The sequence below is a fragment of the Staurois parvus genome, unplaced genomic scaffold (genome assembly GCF_062004578.1).
Source record: "Staurois parvus isolate SC_StPar_1 unplaced genomic scaffold, SC_StPar_1.0 ptg000436l, whole genome shotgun sequence".
Taxonomy (NCBI): Eukaryota; Metazoa; Chordata; class Amphibia; order Anura; family Ranidae; genus Staurois; species Staurois parvus.
This window is the reverse complement of record NW_028318232.1, coordinates 5,055,197-5,073,969: the sequence shown is the minus strand read 5'-3', so window position 1 is coordinate 5,073,969 and position 18,773 is coordinate 5,055,197. Positions and strand designations below refer to the sequence as shown.

The window sequence follows — 18,773 nt, the reverse complement described above, 5'->3', positions numbered from 1 at the left end:
GTGGGAGAATGTAGGAAGTTATAAGGACAGAGGTTCAGCAATTTAGTAAAGTTTGGAAGTTTGAAAGTATGGAAGAGGGGTTATAGAGAGGTCTCTTCAGATGTCTTCAGAATCAGGTCTTTCTTCAGTCAGGTTTTCTTTCTTTTGATCCGTCTTTTTTTTGATGAGGTTTTTTCTTTTGATGAGTTTTTTTCTTTTGATGAGTTTTCTTTTTCTTAAAGGTGCATGGGCTTTTATATCCACTAATCCATTGTTCTAAGATACCTTCCCACCAGGCTTCTTGATTGGCTAGTTGAGAAATGTGTGTACATAAGCTATTTCTCACCTGCCCGCCAGATGGCAGTCATGTATCATAGAACAATTTGAGTATTTGAGATGACTCATACCTCGGGTGGAATTTTAAGGTAATTTCATGGATTAAATATACGGCTTTTTCCAGATATAGAAGTGATCATACCTATAATATTCTAAATAGGGACCATGGAATATAGGTGTATATTCAGTTATTCCTTCTTGAAATACCATCCTGTCTGTTTCCTGATAAGACATATCTAATGCTAGTTTATAATACATCTTACTTTCCATCATCTCAATACTCAAGTTAGTGATATATAGTTCCCATTGCTGAATATTTGGTGGTGTGTAAAACCTATCCTTTATAACATCTCATTTATAATATGTTTTTGTAGTATATCTTTGTAGTTAGATACATTCAATTTTTTTTTAGCTTTAAATGTCCTGAATTTAACTTCTTTGTTTTAGAACCAACATTTTCTATGTGTAGGGAAAAACTCTCTGTTTGCCTGGCTCTTGTATTGGAGTCACAGTAAACAACTGTTAATACTTTCACCCTTGGTGGACAATAGCATATTGTGATAGTTTGAGAGTTCTGTTGGTTTATCACACTCTGCAAGGTTTGGGTAAGCTCTCAGACAATCAGTTTGGTTCCTCTATTGTCATGTCCAGACCTTGTATATGTTTACCTGCTATTGAAGTCTGAATAATGGTGTTTGACCACCTGTAGAACTTCAAATAGTATATTGTCTCTAGGAGGAAAAAAAAATCCCTTCTCCCATTGTTAACATTTCTCTAGCTAGATGGTCATTTGACTTTCCAACCAAGACAAATTAACCCTTAACATCCGGCTATGCTGACTTGATGTTATATAGGATTATGTCTTGATAAATCATGTTTTTGAGACATAATTCAAAAGGTCCACAACAGTATGTAGAGGCGACTCCTAGAGGACTCAAGTTTTTCTGATTGCACAGGGGTCATACATAGAAAGGCAATGTAGCAGTGGGTAACAGTTTTTAAAAGAGAAGATCCAAGGAGCTAATTTATCAAAAACATGAAATACATTTACAGTAAGTTATACAGTATCTCGCAGAAGTGAATACACCACTCACATTTTTGTAAATATTTTATTATATCTTTTCATTTATTATATCTTTTCACACTGAAGAAATGACACTTTGCTACAATGTAAAGTAGTGAGTGTACAGCTTGTATAACAGTGTAAATGTGCTGTCCCCTCAAAATAACTCAACACATAGCCATTAATGTCTAAACCGCTGGCAAAAAAAGTGAGTACACCCCTAAGTGAAAATGTCCAAATTGGGCCCAATTAGCCATTTTCCCTCCCCAGTGTCATGTGACTCATTAGTGTTACAAGATTTCAAGTGTGAATGGGGAGCAGGTGTGTTAAATTTGGAGTTATCGCTCTCACTCTCTCATACTGGTCACTGGAAGTTCAACATGGCACCTCATGGCAAAGAACTCTCTGAGGATCTGAAAAAAAGAATTGTTGCTCTACATACAGATTGCCTAGGCTATAAGAAGATTGCCAAGACCCTGAAACTGAGCTGCAGCATGGTGGCCATGACCATTCAGTAGTTTAACAGGACAGGTTTCACTCAGAACAGGCCTCGCCATGGTCGACCAAAGACATTAAGTGCACGTGCTCAGTGTCATATCCAGAGGTTGTCTCTGGGAAATAGATGTATGAGTGCTGCCAGCATTGCTGCAGAGGTTGAAGGGGTGGGGGGTCAGCCTGTCAGTGCACAGACCATATGCCGCATACTGCATCAAATTGGTCTGAATGGTTGTCGTCCCAGAAGGAAGCCTCTAATAAGGATGATGCACAAGAAAGACAAGGAGACTTAGGACATGGATTACTGGAACCATATCCTATCATCTGATGAGACCAAGATGGTGTCAAGCGTGTGTGGTGGCAACCAGGTGAGGAGTGCAAAGACAAGTGTGTCTTGCCTACAGTCAAGCATGGTGGTGGGAATGTCATGGTCTGGAGCTGCATGAGTGCTGCCGGCACTGGGGAGCTACAGTTCATTGAGGGAGCCATAAATGCCAACATGTACTGTGACATACTGAAGCAAAGCATGATCCCCTCCCTGCAGAGACTTGGCTGCAGGGCAGTATTCCAACATGATAACAACCCCAGACACACCTCCAAGACGACCACTGCATTGCTAAAGAAGCTGAGGGTAAAGGTGGTGGACTGGCAAGCATGTCTCCAGACCTAAACCCTATTGAGCATCTGTGGGGCATCCTCAAACGGAAGGTGGAGGAGCGCAAGGTTTCTAACATCCACCAGCTCCGTGATGTCGTCATGAAAGAGTGGAAGAGGATTCCAGTGGCAACCTGTGAAGCTCTGGTGAACTCCATGCCCAAGAGGGTTAAGGCTGTGCTGGAAAATAATGGTGGCCACACAAAATATTGACACTTTGGGCCCAATTTGGACATTTTTACTTAGGGGTGTACTCACTTATGTTGCCAGCGGTTTAGACAATAATGGCTGTGTTGAGTTATTTTGAGGGGACAGCAAATTTACATTGTTATACAAGCTGTACACTGACTACTTTACATTGTAGCAAAGTGACATTTCTTGAATGTTGTCACATGAAAAGATAGAATAACATATTTACAAAAATGTGAGCGGTGTACTCACTTCTGTGAGATATTGTATTATTAGTATCTGTTTAAGGAAAAAACTGACTTTAATACTCGATCAATATAAACAATCTCCCGGCTATAGTTAGGCTGTCTGCACTAATAGTTCTGGGAAAACTAATGAGCACTATTAATTTAAATTCTGCTACAACCCCTACTCCTTTCAAATGCTATTGGATCTTCATTTGTCAAAGCCCCAGGATCAACAGGTAAACTGTTAACTTTACAGACCTCCCACTATATTATTAGTGATGAGCCGAAGTGATGTGCCAGGCTTTAGTTGGAGGGACATTCACAAAAAGTTTGGAAATGTCTCCCAAACCCCATTGAAGTCTGTGGAGGAAGAATCGTGTAAATTCATTTTGCCAGTTTTTAAGCCTAATAGAAAAGGGATTGCCAAACAAAGGGCATAGGGAGCTGGGCACTGACAGGGGAAACGTGCCATTCACAGCAGCACTTTTAAAGAAAAGCTTACAGGGCAATATTTAAAACGCACTTTCCTTCAGATACCGTGCTTGGGGTATGCAGTGGTGGATTAATGAGCATGCACAGTATCCCTTCCCCACCTGAACTGTACCAGGCCACATGCTCTCAAAATGGGGTATGTTGTCAGGTTGGCCCACTGCATCAGACATGCACTCTTGCATTGCCACCACTGCACCCAACATGCACTCTTGTGCCACTGCACCCAACACACACTCTGGGATCACATTCTAGTGCACCTGACGTGCACTCTTGCATTCACCACCACTGCACCCATCATGCACTCTGTGACTCAATCCCACTGCACTTGACACACTTTTGCACTGGCTGTCACTGCATATGATGCACACTTACAAACTCAGCCCGTTCAATGAATGGGACACACTTTACTAGCAGAGTATTGAAAAACATTTTGTCTTGCTTGAATGACAAATTTGATTAAAAAGGACTTATTGTTATTGAATAAAAGGGACCTATTGTGACTAATGTCTTAACTGTGTCCTGTTTTGAAATGTTTAGGCCTTTTAGGCATGGCTGTGCACTGGCAATCAAAGAAAAGCGATAGGTACTGCAGACAAGAAATTTGAGCACTGCTATGCAAAGAGCTTTTAAATAGCATCAGCCATGTGCAGTAGACGAAGCAGGATCCTCTGATTGTTTTCATTAATTTTTTGATTCGAGATATATATTCGTGTGTGTGTATATTAGGGAAAATTGTAATCCTTACTTATTTTAATTTTCCTTTCCTGAACCTTCCCTATGTCAGCCTACCATGGGTCAGCTCCAGCCTCTCTGACACCTCCAGGACAACCTCTTTCCTAGGCCATAAGTCGCGATGAACACTGGGTGGGAATCTCCGCTGACATGGAGAGGATCCAGGAAAGAAAAATTACGGTAAGTAAGGAATACAATTTTCCCTATTCCTGGACCTCCCCATGTCAGCCTACCATGGGATGTATCAAGCAATGCTAAAAGGAACAAAGAGAGGGGGAAAACAACACACAAACAAACCGAATGCTTTATATAATCCTCTATGACTGACAGCCACTGCAATGACTGTAGATCCAAAAAAGACTGCACTGATGGAAAAGCCACATTCATCTTGTAGTGGCAAATGCGTTTGCTGTGCTCCAGCTTGCTGCCCTGCAAACCACCTTGGCTGACACTTTAGCCTATGCCGCCCATGAGGTTGAGATGCTTCTTGATGAATTAGCTTTCACTTCCGAAGGTGGCGGCATGCCTAGGACTTTGTAGGCAATCTGAATGGTCTCGACAATCCATGAAGACATGACTTAGGAGTACCGTGAAGCCCTTCCTTGGATCTTGACATATACTGAAAATGAATTAACCAGATCCAACTTCTTCCACTTATCGTCTGACCCATCTTCCAGAAAAGCTGAAAGCACAAACTCCCAATTTAGATGAAGTTGAAACTCTTTGGAAGAAATTTGGGACCTTTCTCAGACGTACCCTGTCTTAGAGGGTAAAGCAGTATGGCTCTCTAGCTGAAAAGGCATATATGTCAGATACTCTCCTTGCGGTAGCTATTGCCATCAGGAAAAATGTCTTCAGAGCCAAACGGAGTAAGGAGCACAAAGTTATTGGGTAAAATGGTGGTGGCAGCAAGGCATTTAAGACAAGTGACAAATTCCCACTGGTAATCGAATCTTCATTGCTGCCTTTATTAATGACCAAAATTAATCACCAAGGGGTTAAAGGCCCATCTCCTACTTGCCCTAGCCGAGAGGACTGAAACTTGAATTTGCAACTAATTATAAGCCAGGCCATTTTGCAGGAATTCAAGAACATTAGATAGTGAGGGAGTTGAAGCATTCTAATTTTTTCCAGAAAGGAGCCCCAAAAAGGCTTTCCATAACCGATGGAAGGTTGAAATAGCTGACTTTTTCTTTGCTTACAATAAGGTGTCGACTGCGCCCTTTGACAGCTCCAACTGTCTTACAGACCACCTTTAAACTTCCAAGCCATTCATTTCAATCTTGTGGGGTTCGGATGGAATGCCCCACTCTGAACCAGGAGATCCTGACAAACTGGGAGTGGAACCAGTTGTTCTAACCTCATCCTCTATACAAAGGGAAACCAAGACCACCTCAGCCAAAAGGGCAGGACTATTATTGCCCCCACTTCGCATTATATCTTCAGGAGAACCCTTATCAGAAGGACTGGAGGAAAGATGTGCACTAGGCAAAACCTCCACGGCCTGGAAAGGGTATCTTGGACCAGGGTGTGCGGGGCCCGAATTAGGAGAAGTAGAGGAGAAGCTGGAAGTTCATCGTTGATGCCATCAGATCCACATCTGGTGTCACCCAAGTTTCTTCCGCAAGAATTTCAAATTGAGGCTGTGATCTACAAAACTCTGACTCTGGTCCGCCAGAATGTTCTCTTTTCCTGAGAAGTATGAAGCGAGGGTACATTCCCTACCGCCCAAAGGAAGATTTGACTGGCTATTCTCATGAGAGGCAAGCTACTGGTGCCGCCTTGACAAGCCAAGTAAGCCACTGTAGTTCGATTTGTCTGAAAGCACCTTCTCCATGTAACAGATACTAGAACGCTAGCAGAGCAATTGAGATATTACTAACTCTAGTACATTGGAACTCTGCGTAGTCTGCTTCTTCCAATGATCTTGGACCTGGTGACCCAAGCAGTGGGCTCCCTCTACCCACCAGCCGGTTCTGGAGGCTCGAGAGGCACACTGCCCTAAGGATTGCGTAAAACCATTCTCCAGGTTAATGAACAAGCTATCGGAACTGGTATGAGGATCTTCTGGTTCAATACGTGATGATCCCACTGGTGAAGGAAACTGAATTTAAACCTCCTTCTTCAGCATGTGACCAAAGAACAATTGAGGTGCTGGATAACAGAAGGCCCAGGTACTGCATGCACTTATTAATGAGGCCTGTTCATTGCTTCCCTCGTCCAAGTCTGGATTTCCTGGACTTTCTTCTGTGGCAGGACCTGATTTGGTTGCAATTTACTCTTTTGATAGTTGATTATCCAACCAAAGTATTTGAGCATGTTATAGGTTAGAGACACGTGATCCACCAGAAGACTTCTCAACGAGGCCAACAGAAGGATGTCATCAAGGTAATGAAATCTGAAGACCTCTGAGTCTCAGAACAGCTATGATGGCCGACAACACTTTTGTGAAGGTTCTGGTAGCGGTGCAAAGTCCAAATGGCAAAGAATGAACTGGAAAAGTGCCCCTTGTACAGCAAACCCGAGAAAGCGATTAATGAGCCAGATCTATGGGGACATGAAGATAGGCGCCTGCAAAATCCACTGAGGCCATCCAGTCTCTGACTTTTACTACTGAAACAATGGTTTCCAAGGAATCCATCTTGAAAGGAGGGGCCTTCATAAAGGAATTCAGATATTTCAGGTCTGGAACTGGTCTGAAGACGCCTGAGGACTTGGTTACCAGAAACAAAGAGGAATACATGTCTTCACCCCATTCTTGTCTTGGTACAGGGAAAATGGCTTAAGCTGTTAACAATTCCTTTTATATATGCATGCAAACAATTCAATATCTCTGGATACAGAGGTAACCGAGTTCCCATGAAGTAATACTGAGGGGGCCTTTTTGCAAATGCTAACAGATATCTGCTTCAGATGATATCCAGAATCCAAGCATCCTCCACTTCTTCCACCCACACCTCCCTGAATCGAGCCAATTTTTCTCCCACTTGAGAGGGCTTGGCGGAGACACCATCAGAAGGCCCTGCCAGAAGACATAACTGGCATTTGGCATTTAGTGGCATTGTCAGCAGACCAAAGCTTTAGTCATAAGGCTCTTTTGGTGCTACCGTGTGAGCCATTAACTTTGCTATCATCCTGCGTAGATCCACTGCTGCTTCAGCACTGAAGTCCACAGCCATCCTGACGAACTGAACGTCTGTTAAACCACAGGACTCCATTTCTGCCACCCAAATTTTGAGGGCCATATAGGTTATGGCTGGTTTACAGGATGCTCCCACCACAATGTACATCCCTTTTCAGATCTGTATCAATATTGTGGTCCATTGAATCCCTAAAAGACATGAAATCTTCAAGTGGAAGCGTTTTGTGGCGGGCCAATCTCTGTAAAGAGACATCTACTTTGGGAACAATATTACATAGTTTGCCATCCCTTTGACAAAATGGGTATAACTTTGAAACTCTGTTATGGACATTTAATCTTTTGTGTGGAGAGCTCTCTTCCTGCCACCCCATGGCTTCTTTTATTGCCTCCACCAGGGAAGGTATCAGAGAAAATTCAAAGGAATAAGATTCCAGTTCAGTGTCCACATCAGAAAATTCAGGGCTTCCATCTTGTGGGGGCCCACCTTTTGAGGTAGCCACGGGATCTGAATTCCACAGAGAGAACTGAAGAAGATGCTGTCTGCGAGATGTTTTCTTTGACGCATTCTGCAAGCCTTCTTTTATTGCATTTCTATTGTACAACTTTACTTGCTGTTTATCTGCAGCTTTGTCACATGCCCCCTACCTAAGATAGGATGTACACACCAATTTGCCCGGCAATGCCTCAGCTGAACAGCCCCGACAACCCCCACTTCAGGGTGGGTTGGAGAAGAGGCTCTGGAAGAGCTAGAAGTCCTTTTCCTGTGCTGGCCAGAGGATTTACTCTTCTTGGAAGCTGTTTGGTGATGTGATTTTTCTTGTTCCGTTTTTGTACAGCTGCAATGGGCCACTGGTGACAGTGTCCTAGAATGACCACTTGGTGGATGTTTAATCTACCCCGGACTGTTCTGGTGAAGCAACTTGTCCTGAAACAACAGGAGACAGTGTTTTGAACTGATCTTTTGGCGGACGCTTTATTCCGCATTGGAGTCTTCTTTCTGCAAAAAAGGTATGCAGATAGCACTCTTTTAAAAAGTAGCAAAAAATAAAAATGATAGTTTCAGAAAGCAGGGAAAAGCAAATAAATAAATTAAATAAATAAAAATAAAAAATACCTCTCCATTATATCTTCAGTGCTTGAAGCTGGAGCTTCAGTAACAGCCTAAGGGGGAATGTAACCTAACCCACATCTCATAATACATGTACATGCAGCCAAGGCAAACAGCTGAGGTGACCTACAGGGAGCAGAGCAGCAGAAGGACCCAGGCTGAAGCAGCAGAGTGAGGAGGTAAACAGGAGGAGCTCACAAAGACACAGCAGCCTTTGCAGCAGACACAGCTGCAGCATGAGAGAGAGAGCGAGAGAGAGAGAGCCAGCCTCTCAATAAGGCAGCAGCTTCCTGTGTCACAGAGCGTCCCAGCAGCTTCTTGGCAACCCAGGAAGTTCAGTGCCCACCGCCTATGCACGTTTACCACCTAGTCTGCTCTGTAGCTGGAGCAAATGCTGCCATGATGTGGGGATACCAAGCCCAAGGCAGACGCCAGATGTGCTGAAATGTGGGACTACAGGTGACAGCCAGCCCACAGATATGCTGAGATATGGGACTAAAAGTGCCAGTCAGCCCTGAGGTATAGAACTACAAGCGCCAGCCAACCTCTGCACAGGTATGTCACTCTGCCTTCCCAGCAGTAATTTATACCGCCCCATGGAAATATCTGCTGTAGGGTTGCTTAAGTCATAGATAGAGTGGCGCAGTCATGTATGCTGCATGCATAAATATCCTCGCACCAAGCAAACCCACTGCACAGGGAGGTTTACAGCCCAAACGAGGGGTCTTCTTACCCAGGAGAGGCTGAACCTGGAAAGGCCATAGGAAAGAAAAAAAAGATTTTTTTTTCTTTAAAGGTGTCCGAAGTGAAAACAAAAAAAGAACGCTGAGTGAGGGGAGACAGGCGCTGTTATGGGCCAGGAAGAGGTTGTCCTGGAGGGATCAGAGAGGGCGGAGCTGACCCATGGTAGGCTGACATGGGGAGGTCCAGGAAATATATATATATATATATATATATATATGTGTGTATATATATATATATATATATATATATATATATATATATATACACATACACACAGTGCTCAGCATAAATGAGAACACCGCCTTTGAAAAGTAAGATTTTATTCAACATCTCAATGAACACAAGAACAATTTTCAAAATTTTGTATAGAACATTTGTTTAGCTCATTACATGAAAGTAAGGTTAATAAATTAAAATACAAAATCTTCAGTTTTACTCCTCTTTCAATATAGAGCAGTGCATTTGTGAATTCATGACACCATCAATGAAATGCAGCTCCTCAACACCAGCAGCACTCATGCAGCCCCACAGAAGGACACTGCCACCACCATATTTCACTATAGGCACCATGTATTTTTCTTTGTACTTCTTACCTTTGCGACACGACACCATACAGTTTTGAAGCCATCAGTTCCACAAACATTTATCTTGGTCCCATCACTCCAGAGTACAGAGTCCCAGTAGTCTTTCTTTTTCAGCATAGACCCTGGTAAATTCTAGGCGGACTTTTTTGTGCATGGGCTTTAGGAGAGGCTTGCATGAACTTGTATGGCGATTTTCTTCAACTCTTCTCATCAGAAGACGCTCCTGTCGAGGAGTTAACTTCCGTGGACGGCCTGGACATCTCTGTGAGATGGTTGCAGTTCCATCTTTGGTAAATTTTTGTATCACTTTTGCTACAGTATTCTGACGGATAGGTAAAGCTTTGCTGATCTTCTTGTAGCCTTTACCTTTCTTGTGTAAATAAATTATTTTCTTTCTCAGGCCTTGCAACATTTCTCTTCCATGTGGTGCCATTGCTGACAGCATGAAATGGGAAGGGGTTTTCTTTAAGTAACGCTCCTTTTTAATCAACTTTCTGCTGTACACCTGTGTAATGAATAATTAGAGTCAACTGTTCTTGAATTCTTGTTAATTAGGATTTTATTGTCTAAAATTTAGCTTTGTTCCTAAGACCTAAGACTGGGGTGTATTCATCCCAATCCTAAGAGTGGGGTGTATTCATTATTGCAACATGGTCTTGAATAAATTTGTTAGGAAAAATACTTATTTGTGTGTGCAATTTAACAAATCTTTTTTGCAATTAATGGCCTGCATTTGTGGGAGTATTTTGTAGTATAGGGTACTATAGAAAATGTTAATTCTAAAAGGAAAGTAAAGGTTTTCTGACAAATCTGTTGGGGGTATACTCATAATATTATATATATATATATATATATATGTAATTTTTTTTATTTTTAATTTACATGCAAACAATGTCTTCCAGGTTGTTGTGATTGATGGATCCACAAGTGCACTACTCTGGGAATGGGAGATCCCATGGCATGAAAGAGATGTAAAGGCTTTGTCACTTCTAACTGCAGATGGGAAATCAGTGTTCCTTTTCTGGGGAGAGGGACAGTCTACAGAAAATAGCTCGGTAAGATGTTAGGCTGCTGTGAGATGGATGTACTCAGTGTTTTGATTCTATTATTTCTCTTTAGACTGAACAAATAAATGGGTCAATTTTCAGCACTGGTAACTATGTACCTTGGGCTCCGGGGGTTTTCAGTTCAGGCCCCCTACCCCAGCATTGCTGCATGATATGGCTAAATGAACCCCAAAAGCAGAAGCAGCAGGTGGAAGGCTTGAACATTTTTCTTAAGTAGCAGAATGTAACTGTCAACAAACAGTGCATTAAGGCTCCTTTAGGATGAGGAGAACTCTGCTTTGATTAGCAGGGGATCTGTTCACTGATCCCTTGTTGATCAGAGTAGATCAGGCGGACAATAGGTCCGTGTCCACTCAGTTTCTTCAGAGCAAACACGTAAAGAGCCCACTCTACTGCATGGGCACCCGGACTCTGATGTCTTTTTACACCTGATGGACCTCAGATCTGATCCACCTAGATGGAGGACATATCCTCTTCTATTTTTGTTTTGTTTTCTATCGAACCGGAGGCAGGAGTATGTAAACAGACACAAGTCTGTTTACACCCGCCGATCGGTAGGGGAGAATGAAGGGTTCAATCAAGTCTGCCTGAAAAACTGAAAGGTGGATTGGATCCTTCCTGTGAAAGGGGGCTTAAACTTTTCATATATAGGTTACCGCAGTTAAAAAAACCCAAAAAAAAAACACACTGGTTATGAGCTACAATTACTATTTTAGTAGAAAGCATGGCAAAGTTTTTTTTTTACAAAGGAAATTGTTACTTTTTTAATGCAATACTACAAAAAAAAATTCTGAAAATGAAAACAAAAAACTAAAAGGTCATGAATGAATGGGTAAAAACACAAGAAAAAGAAACAGACAAGGAGAGATAGCAATTATTTATGGCTGATTAGGGTTAACTAAGTATAAAAAAAAACAGCCCCCACACACCTTTTTCAATTGTGTGATTGCTACAACTGAAATTATAAAGAGGTGTACTTTTAATCTAGAGATCAAAGGCCTGGTCTAAAATTGGTGCAACAATTGTTATTTTGTTATTTTCATAGTTACATAGTTAGTCTGGCTGAAAAAAGACAAAAGTCTATCCAGTTCAACCATAAAAAAAAAAAAAAAAAAAGCTAAAATCCTACACCCACAGTTGATCCAGAGGAAGGCAAAAAAAAACCCAGCAAAGCATGATTCAATTTGCTCCTGCAGGGAAAATAAATCCTTCCTGATCCGCCGAGGCAATCGGATATTCCTTGGATCAACTTTACCTATAAATGTTAGTATCCAGTTATATTCTGTGTATGAAGCAATCCATTTAGCTGGCCAGAACCAACTCTTGAGGGAGTCTATTCCACATTTTCACAGCTCTCACTGTGAAGAAACCTTTCCGTGTTTGGAGATTACATTTCTTTTCCTCCAGACGTAAAGAGTGCCTCCTTGTCCTCTGTGATGACCTCAGGGTGAATAACTCTACACCGAATTCACTATATGAACCACTGATGTATTTATACATGTTGATCATATCCCCCCTTAACCTCCTCTTCTCAAGAGAGAATACATTCAGTTCTTCTCATCTTTCCTCATAGCTGAGCTCCTCCATGCCTCTTATCAGTTTGGTTGCCCTTCTCTGTACTTTCTCAAGTTTCCCAATGTTCTTTTTGTGAATTGGTGCCCAAAACTGAACTCCATATTCCAGATGAGGTCTTACTAATGATTTGTACAGGGGTAAAATGATATCTCTCTCTCTGGAGTCTATACCTCTTTTAATACAAGAGAGGATTTTGCTCGCTTTAGAAACCAAAGCTTGGCATTGCATGCTATTAAGCTTGTGATCTACCAGAACTCCCAGATCCTTCTCCCCCATTGATTCCCCCAGTTGTACCCCCCCTAATATGTATGATGCATGCATATTCTTAGCCCCCAATTGCATAACCTTACATTTATTAACATTAAACCTCATTTGCCACATAGTTGCCCAATTGAAACAGTGCATTGAGGTCGGCTTGTAAGTTGAAGAAATCCTGTAAGGACATTATTCCACTGCACAGCTTGGTGTCATCTGCAAAGACTGAAATGGGATTTTCAATCTCAGACCCTATATCGTTTATAAATATATTAAAAAGTAAGGGTCCCAACACTGAACCTTGGGGTACACCACTGATGACCCCAGACCATTCACAGTATGAATCATTAACCACTACTCTTTAAATACGATCTTTTAGCCAGTTTTCTATCCATTTACATACGGATTTTTCCAAGCCTGTAGACTTTACCTTACCCATTACCCGTGTGTGGGGAACTGTGTCAAACGCTTTTGCAAAATCCAAGTATACCATGTCCACCGCCACCCCTCTGTCCAAGGTTTTGCTCACCCCCTCATAAAAATAAATTAGATTTGTTTGACAACTTCTGTATTTCAAGAATCCATGCTGTCTGTTGCTTAAGATATTTTTTTTTCCAGCAAAAACATTTGAATGTATTATTTAGGATACACTGCCTGGGCTGCCACACCACTGAGTGGAATCCTGCATGACAGCTATTCTGTTGATTTTATCAGGAATATTGGCTGCAGTAAAGGAAGACATGGATGTATGAGATACAGTATGTCCAAAGTACTTGAATTTGTTTAGGCCAAGTGAGTGACAAAGGCAGGCATAAGCCCCTGGCCGGTGACTGAATTGACTTATTCAATGTAACAGGTGCTGTTGCATCAATTTGTTCTGTGATCTGGTCCGTCTCTCTCTACTGTGTTTTCTTACCAGTTTTCTGTAGGTACAATAGAACTGTATATTTTAGGTAAACTTATAATAAAGATTTCCCTCAGCCCTTTTCTCTCCAGTGCCTGTGCTTCCCTTTACCATCTCTTCTCTGCAGCTCAGATGCCTGCTGCCACCCCTGCAAATTCACCAGCATTATTTGTATGCCCCTTCATTTCCATGTACAGTATTGAGGCTTGGTGATTGACCACCCAGGCTCCAGGGACTACATTTTGGGGTCACAGGCAATATTTCCCAAAATTTCTGGGATTTTTAGAGAACAATTGAATAGAGGCAGCAAATCAGATGGTGCCTAGGACAGGGTGGAGGTTTTCATTTTAATTTGATAGGCTCTCTTTAAATGGAGAAAGGGAAAACCATGGTTTGCTTGTAACAGACACGCAAAGGCTTCATTGTCCTACATTTTTGTAGAAAAATTTCAGCTTGATTGCTATTGTGGGCAGTGTCTGTATCCTGACCTTATTTTTATGACAACCAGGCGCTGAATACAAAATCTGAGGACCATTTGAACAGACATCTCTACTTGCTCTATCCAACCTACCCTGGAGTTGTTCTGGATCTTTTCAAAGTTACAGCAAGCATAGTTGCCACAAGTGGTAAGTTGGATGGTATTTAGAACAGCAACTATTCTGAAATAAACATGTTACTTCTGTGTATTTAGCTGGTAATATAACCATTCCAAATTCTGAACTGCTTTTTTAAAATTTTGTCTATCAGGGGGCATCATAGAGCTGGAGAAGGATGTTGTTCTTGCCATAATGACTGCAGAAAAGGGACTGGACACAGACAAGTTGCCTCAAAATTTGACAGTCAGTAAACTAGGCATGAAATGGGTGCTTTCTAACAGTCGAGCACTGTCACTAGGACATTTGAACATGAAACCCAAAGTAGAAGATGTAAAAAGAATACTTGCCAGGCTAAAGTTTAGTGCTGTACCTCAAAGGGTAAGTTTGTGATTTTGGCATTGGTGGCCTACACAGTAATACTTTATGAAGTCATTATAGTACTAAACTGCATGAATTTCACCTGCTACATACAAAAATGAAAAAAAAGGTAAAATGTCCCCCATTTAAACTGTTTTTCACAACATCCCAATATATAAAGACCAAGAAAAAGTTGTAATGTTCCCCTGGGACTTTATATGGGAAAAGCTACAGTAAGTATACAGAAGTATAAAATAGTAATGTTTATTACAAAAAATTATTACAAAAAAAACTAAGCAATGGGTTTGATAAAGTGAGTTTCAATACAATAGTTCATAGTTTACATACAAAACATGCACAAAGTGCAGATAACCTGACAGTCTGTAATGCATCAACTGGCAAATATGCTGACAGCTCAAAAGAATTTATACAGTGATATTGTCCAGACAGATCCAAAACGTTTCGGAACTCATGTTTCCTTCTTCAGGGAATAAGCATGTCAGGTCTAAAACATAACAGCATATCAGGTAAATGTGAACAACATAGTACATGATATCACTTTAAGACTACATAGAAAATAATATATTTTATAGCTACTGCAAAAAAATTATTGATATATGGACTCCAAAATAAATAATATAGTAATGTAATCAATGACCTAATACATCCACTTAGGTAAGAATAACAAAGGACATCTATGTGGGCGCAATTCCAAACAAACTCACCCCACTTAAGGGAGAGCACAAGAGAACGTTAAAGTATTGTAAAACGCTCACCATGGTGCCTTTGTATTGTCATATGGAGCCACCAAAACAACATCTGACAAAAATGGTAGTGCAGAGGAGCCAGTATAAATAGTAGTAATTCAATACTCACAAACCTATGGCTAACAGTTCATGGTTGGCACCAAATGTAATTGATAATTAGATGTAAAGATAATCCCCCAGTGTTGCTGCGCGAGGTCGCAGCATGGCTGCAATTGGTGGCGCGCCGCCCCACTTCCCTGCAAACACAATGATCGAATGGGTCTTTCATATGATAAGCTAACTTCTTTGACAAGGCCAAACCATCATAGCTGCTCATGGGTATTTGATCCAAATAATAAGCTATGCTCATTGGTCGTGACATTTATTTTTCATTCATAACAGATATATAACAGATTCATAAACAGACACTAAAAGCTTTTTGTTGATGGAAATCTCTCAAACCAACTTATTATATGATTCATGACATAGCTTTTATGGCCATTATTGTGCTTATGAATGTGCTTAGTATATTGCATTCTAAAAACAAAAAGCCTAACAAGGTGTTTGCAGGCATTCTGGTATTCTCTGGCTCCAAAGGGGCACTCAGACTTTAAAGTAACCTTGAAGTAAACAAAATTTTTTTTAAACCCCTGCATAGCAAAAGGGTTTGGCCATTTCATTTGAACAGAATTTCCTTTAGCTACATAAAGTTGTATTGCAAATGCAATGTGTTTTTTTTTATTAGGATAGTAAAATTAACGGTTTTTGCTTGAGCTTCATATACTACAGCTTATGTCATTTGTAACACAACAAAGGATCTTAAGCCATTATCATTCGGTTATATGCAGCTACCTTCGGGTGACTGGACACTTGCAAAATAGTATGCAAGAATATCCTCCTATATCAGTATTCCTGTTGTGGCTACCTTCTTCCTCATGGAGGTTTTTATTCTTTCTCCTTTTAATGATGATTCTTCTGTTAAAGGTGAAGTTCTCATACTTAGAGCCAGGGGGGACAGAAGCAGCATCGGTAAGTATAAATGAGGAAGAAAAAAATCTCTTTTAAGATTCCTGCTGCATCATAGCCATTGCATCATATCCCTTGTGGCTCCTACTACAGTTTCTGACTCAGTTTACTTCTAGCCAAAGCTTTGGGAGACCATACCTGAACCCTGGCAGATTAAAGAAGCGGGGCCAACCTGCAATATTGCTACCATTGAATGGATCCTGCTGTAGGCACTCCCTTGGCACGTAGTACAATTCATGGAGTTAGCCACATGGTGCTTCGCAGATCCAGGGTGATGGCTGCTTCTGGCTTACTGTGCCTGTGCAGTCCTGGCGCTCACTGCAACACCTAGATTTAATTTGGGATATTGCAGCTGTGTGTCCTACCATTTCTTTCTGGGCGTGACTTCAGACCAGGTACAACTGTGTCCTGCCTCTTTTTCTTTCTGGGCACAACTTTGGACTGACAGCAACTCCTGGCTCTATTCTACTGTCACAGTATAGCAGTTTTCGTTGCACTGCTTGGGTTCACCATGGCCAACAGATGTTTTGCAATGAGACATTCCCCTCCATCTCAATAGCTGAGGAGGCCATATGTATAACAATGTTTCATGAGCTTCATTTAGCTTCAACGGTGGTAGTAGTTTATCCATTTAGGGCCTTAATATCATACACACTGTGTGTGTATAGATATATATATATATACATACACACACAATATATTGCCAAAAGTATTGGGACACCCCTCCAAATCATTGGATTCAGGTTTTCCACCTCACCTCCATGGCCACAGGTGTAAAAAATCAATCAACACAGTGAATTCAAGCGTGGTACTGTGATAGGTTGCCACCTGTGCAATAAGTCCATCCATGAAATTTCCTTGCTAGTAAATATTCCACAGTGAACTGTTAGTGGTATTATAACAAAGTAAAAGCAACTGGGAACAACAGCAACTCAGCCACGAAGTGGTAGGCCACGTAAAATGACAGAGTGGGCTCAGTGCATGCTGAAGTGCAGAAGTCACCAACTATCTGCAGAGTCGACAGCTACAGACCTCCAAACTTCACGTGGCCTTCAGCTTAGCACATCAGTGCATAGAGGGCTTCATGGAATGGGTTCCATGGCCAAACAGCTACATCCAAGCCTTACATCACCAAGTGCAATGCAAAGCATTGGATGCAGTGGTGTAAAGCATGCCACCTCTGGACTAGAGCATTGGAGACGTGTTCTCTGCAGTGATGAATCATGCTTCTGTGTCTGGAAATCTGATGGACGTGTCTGGGTTTTGCGGTTGCCAGGCGAACAGCACTTGCCTGACTGCTTTGTGCCAAGTATAAAGTTTGGTGGAGGGGGAATTATGGTGTGGGGTTGTTTTTTAGGCATTGGGCTTGGCTCCCTAATTCCAGTGAAGGGAACTCTTAAGGCGTCACCATACAAGACATTTTGGACAATTTCATGCTCCCAACTTTGTGGGAACAGTTTGGGAATGGCCCCTTCCTGTTCCAACATGACTGCACACCAGTGCACAAAGCAAGGTCCATAAAGACACGGATGAGCGAGTTTGGGGTAGAGGAACTTGAGTGACCTGCACAAAGTCCTGACCTCAAACCGATAGAACACCTTTGAGATGAATTAGAATGGAGACTGCCAGCCAGGCCTTCTTCCACCATCAGTGCCTGACCTCACAAATGCGCTTCTGGAAGAATGGTCAAACCTTCCCATAGACACACTCCTAAACCTTGTGGACAACCTTCCCAGAAGAGTTAACGCTGTTATAGCTGCAAAGGGTGGGCCAACTCAATATTGAACCTTACAAATCAAGACTGGGATGCCATTAAAGTTCATGTGCTTTCAAAGGCAAGTGTCCCAATACTTTTGGCAATATAGTGTGTGTGTGTGTATATATATATATATATAATTATAAAAGACTGTACAGTATGTTGCTAGGATAAGCATTCCTAAAATAACAACTTTTGAAAAAAGTAATGAAATTTATATAATATTTATTATATTAATTTTAATTGCATATATGCATTGAACTATTAGGTACCTCAAAGTCCCATGTTTGTAGAATTTAAAAAAGGTACTTTTCTTCCCCAGAAAAAAGAAAGTCTGAGCCTCCACCAGTTGATTTTCTACTTCTGAAGTTAGGGAAGGTTTCCTCATCTCTCTGTCTTCAACTTCAAATCTAAGGCAGGTTTGTACTTCCATAAGAAGAAATAGCCCTTAAAATCAGCTGAGATTGGTTCCAAGGCTTCTTCCCAGTGATAGCTCCTCACTGCTTTATGCTTTCAAACTTTTTTCTCTTTGCATGTTACAGCAGGCAGATTTTCTTGCTGCCGTGCAGCAGCTCTTTTCTCAACGGGTCATTACCCCTTGAATACTTCTCAAGGCTTCTATTCAAACTCGGGGTGCTTATTTGCACATTCTTATTTTTCCATTTCCACCTCATTGACGGCATCATCCTGCTTCTTAGGCATTGGCTTTACCAACATGGGCCCATCAGATTCGGTCATCCATAACC

General features: G+C 41.4%; 1 protein-coding gene across 2 annotated transcripts in view; it reads left to right on the top strand.

The window, feature by feature from the left end:
• The window catches only part of FAM234B (family with sequence similarity 234 member B), a 160,542-nt gene that overhangs the window by 116,242 nt on the left and 25,527 nt on the right, over positions 1-18,773 (top strand). For both annotated transcript variants that reach the window (XM_089687702.1, XM_089687701.1), the window contains 3 exons: positions 10,648-10,800; positions 14,055-14,172; positions 14,294-14,520. In XM_089687702.1, coding sequence (XP_089543828.1) covers positions 10,648-10,800; positions 14,055-14,172; positions 14,294-14,520 — 498 coding nt within the window. The remainder of the gene's footprint in view (positions 1-10,647; positions 10,801-14,054; positions 14,173-14,293; positions 14,521-18,773) is intronic.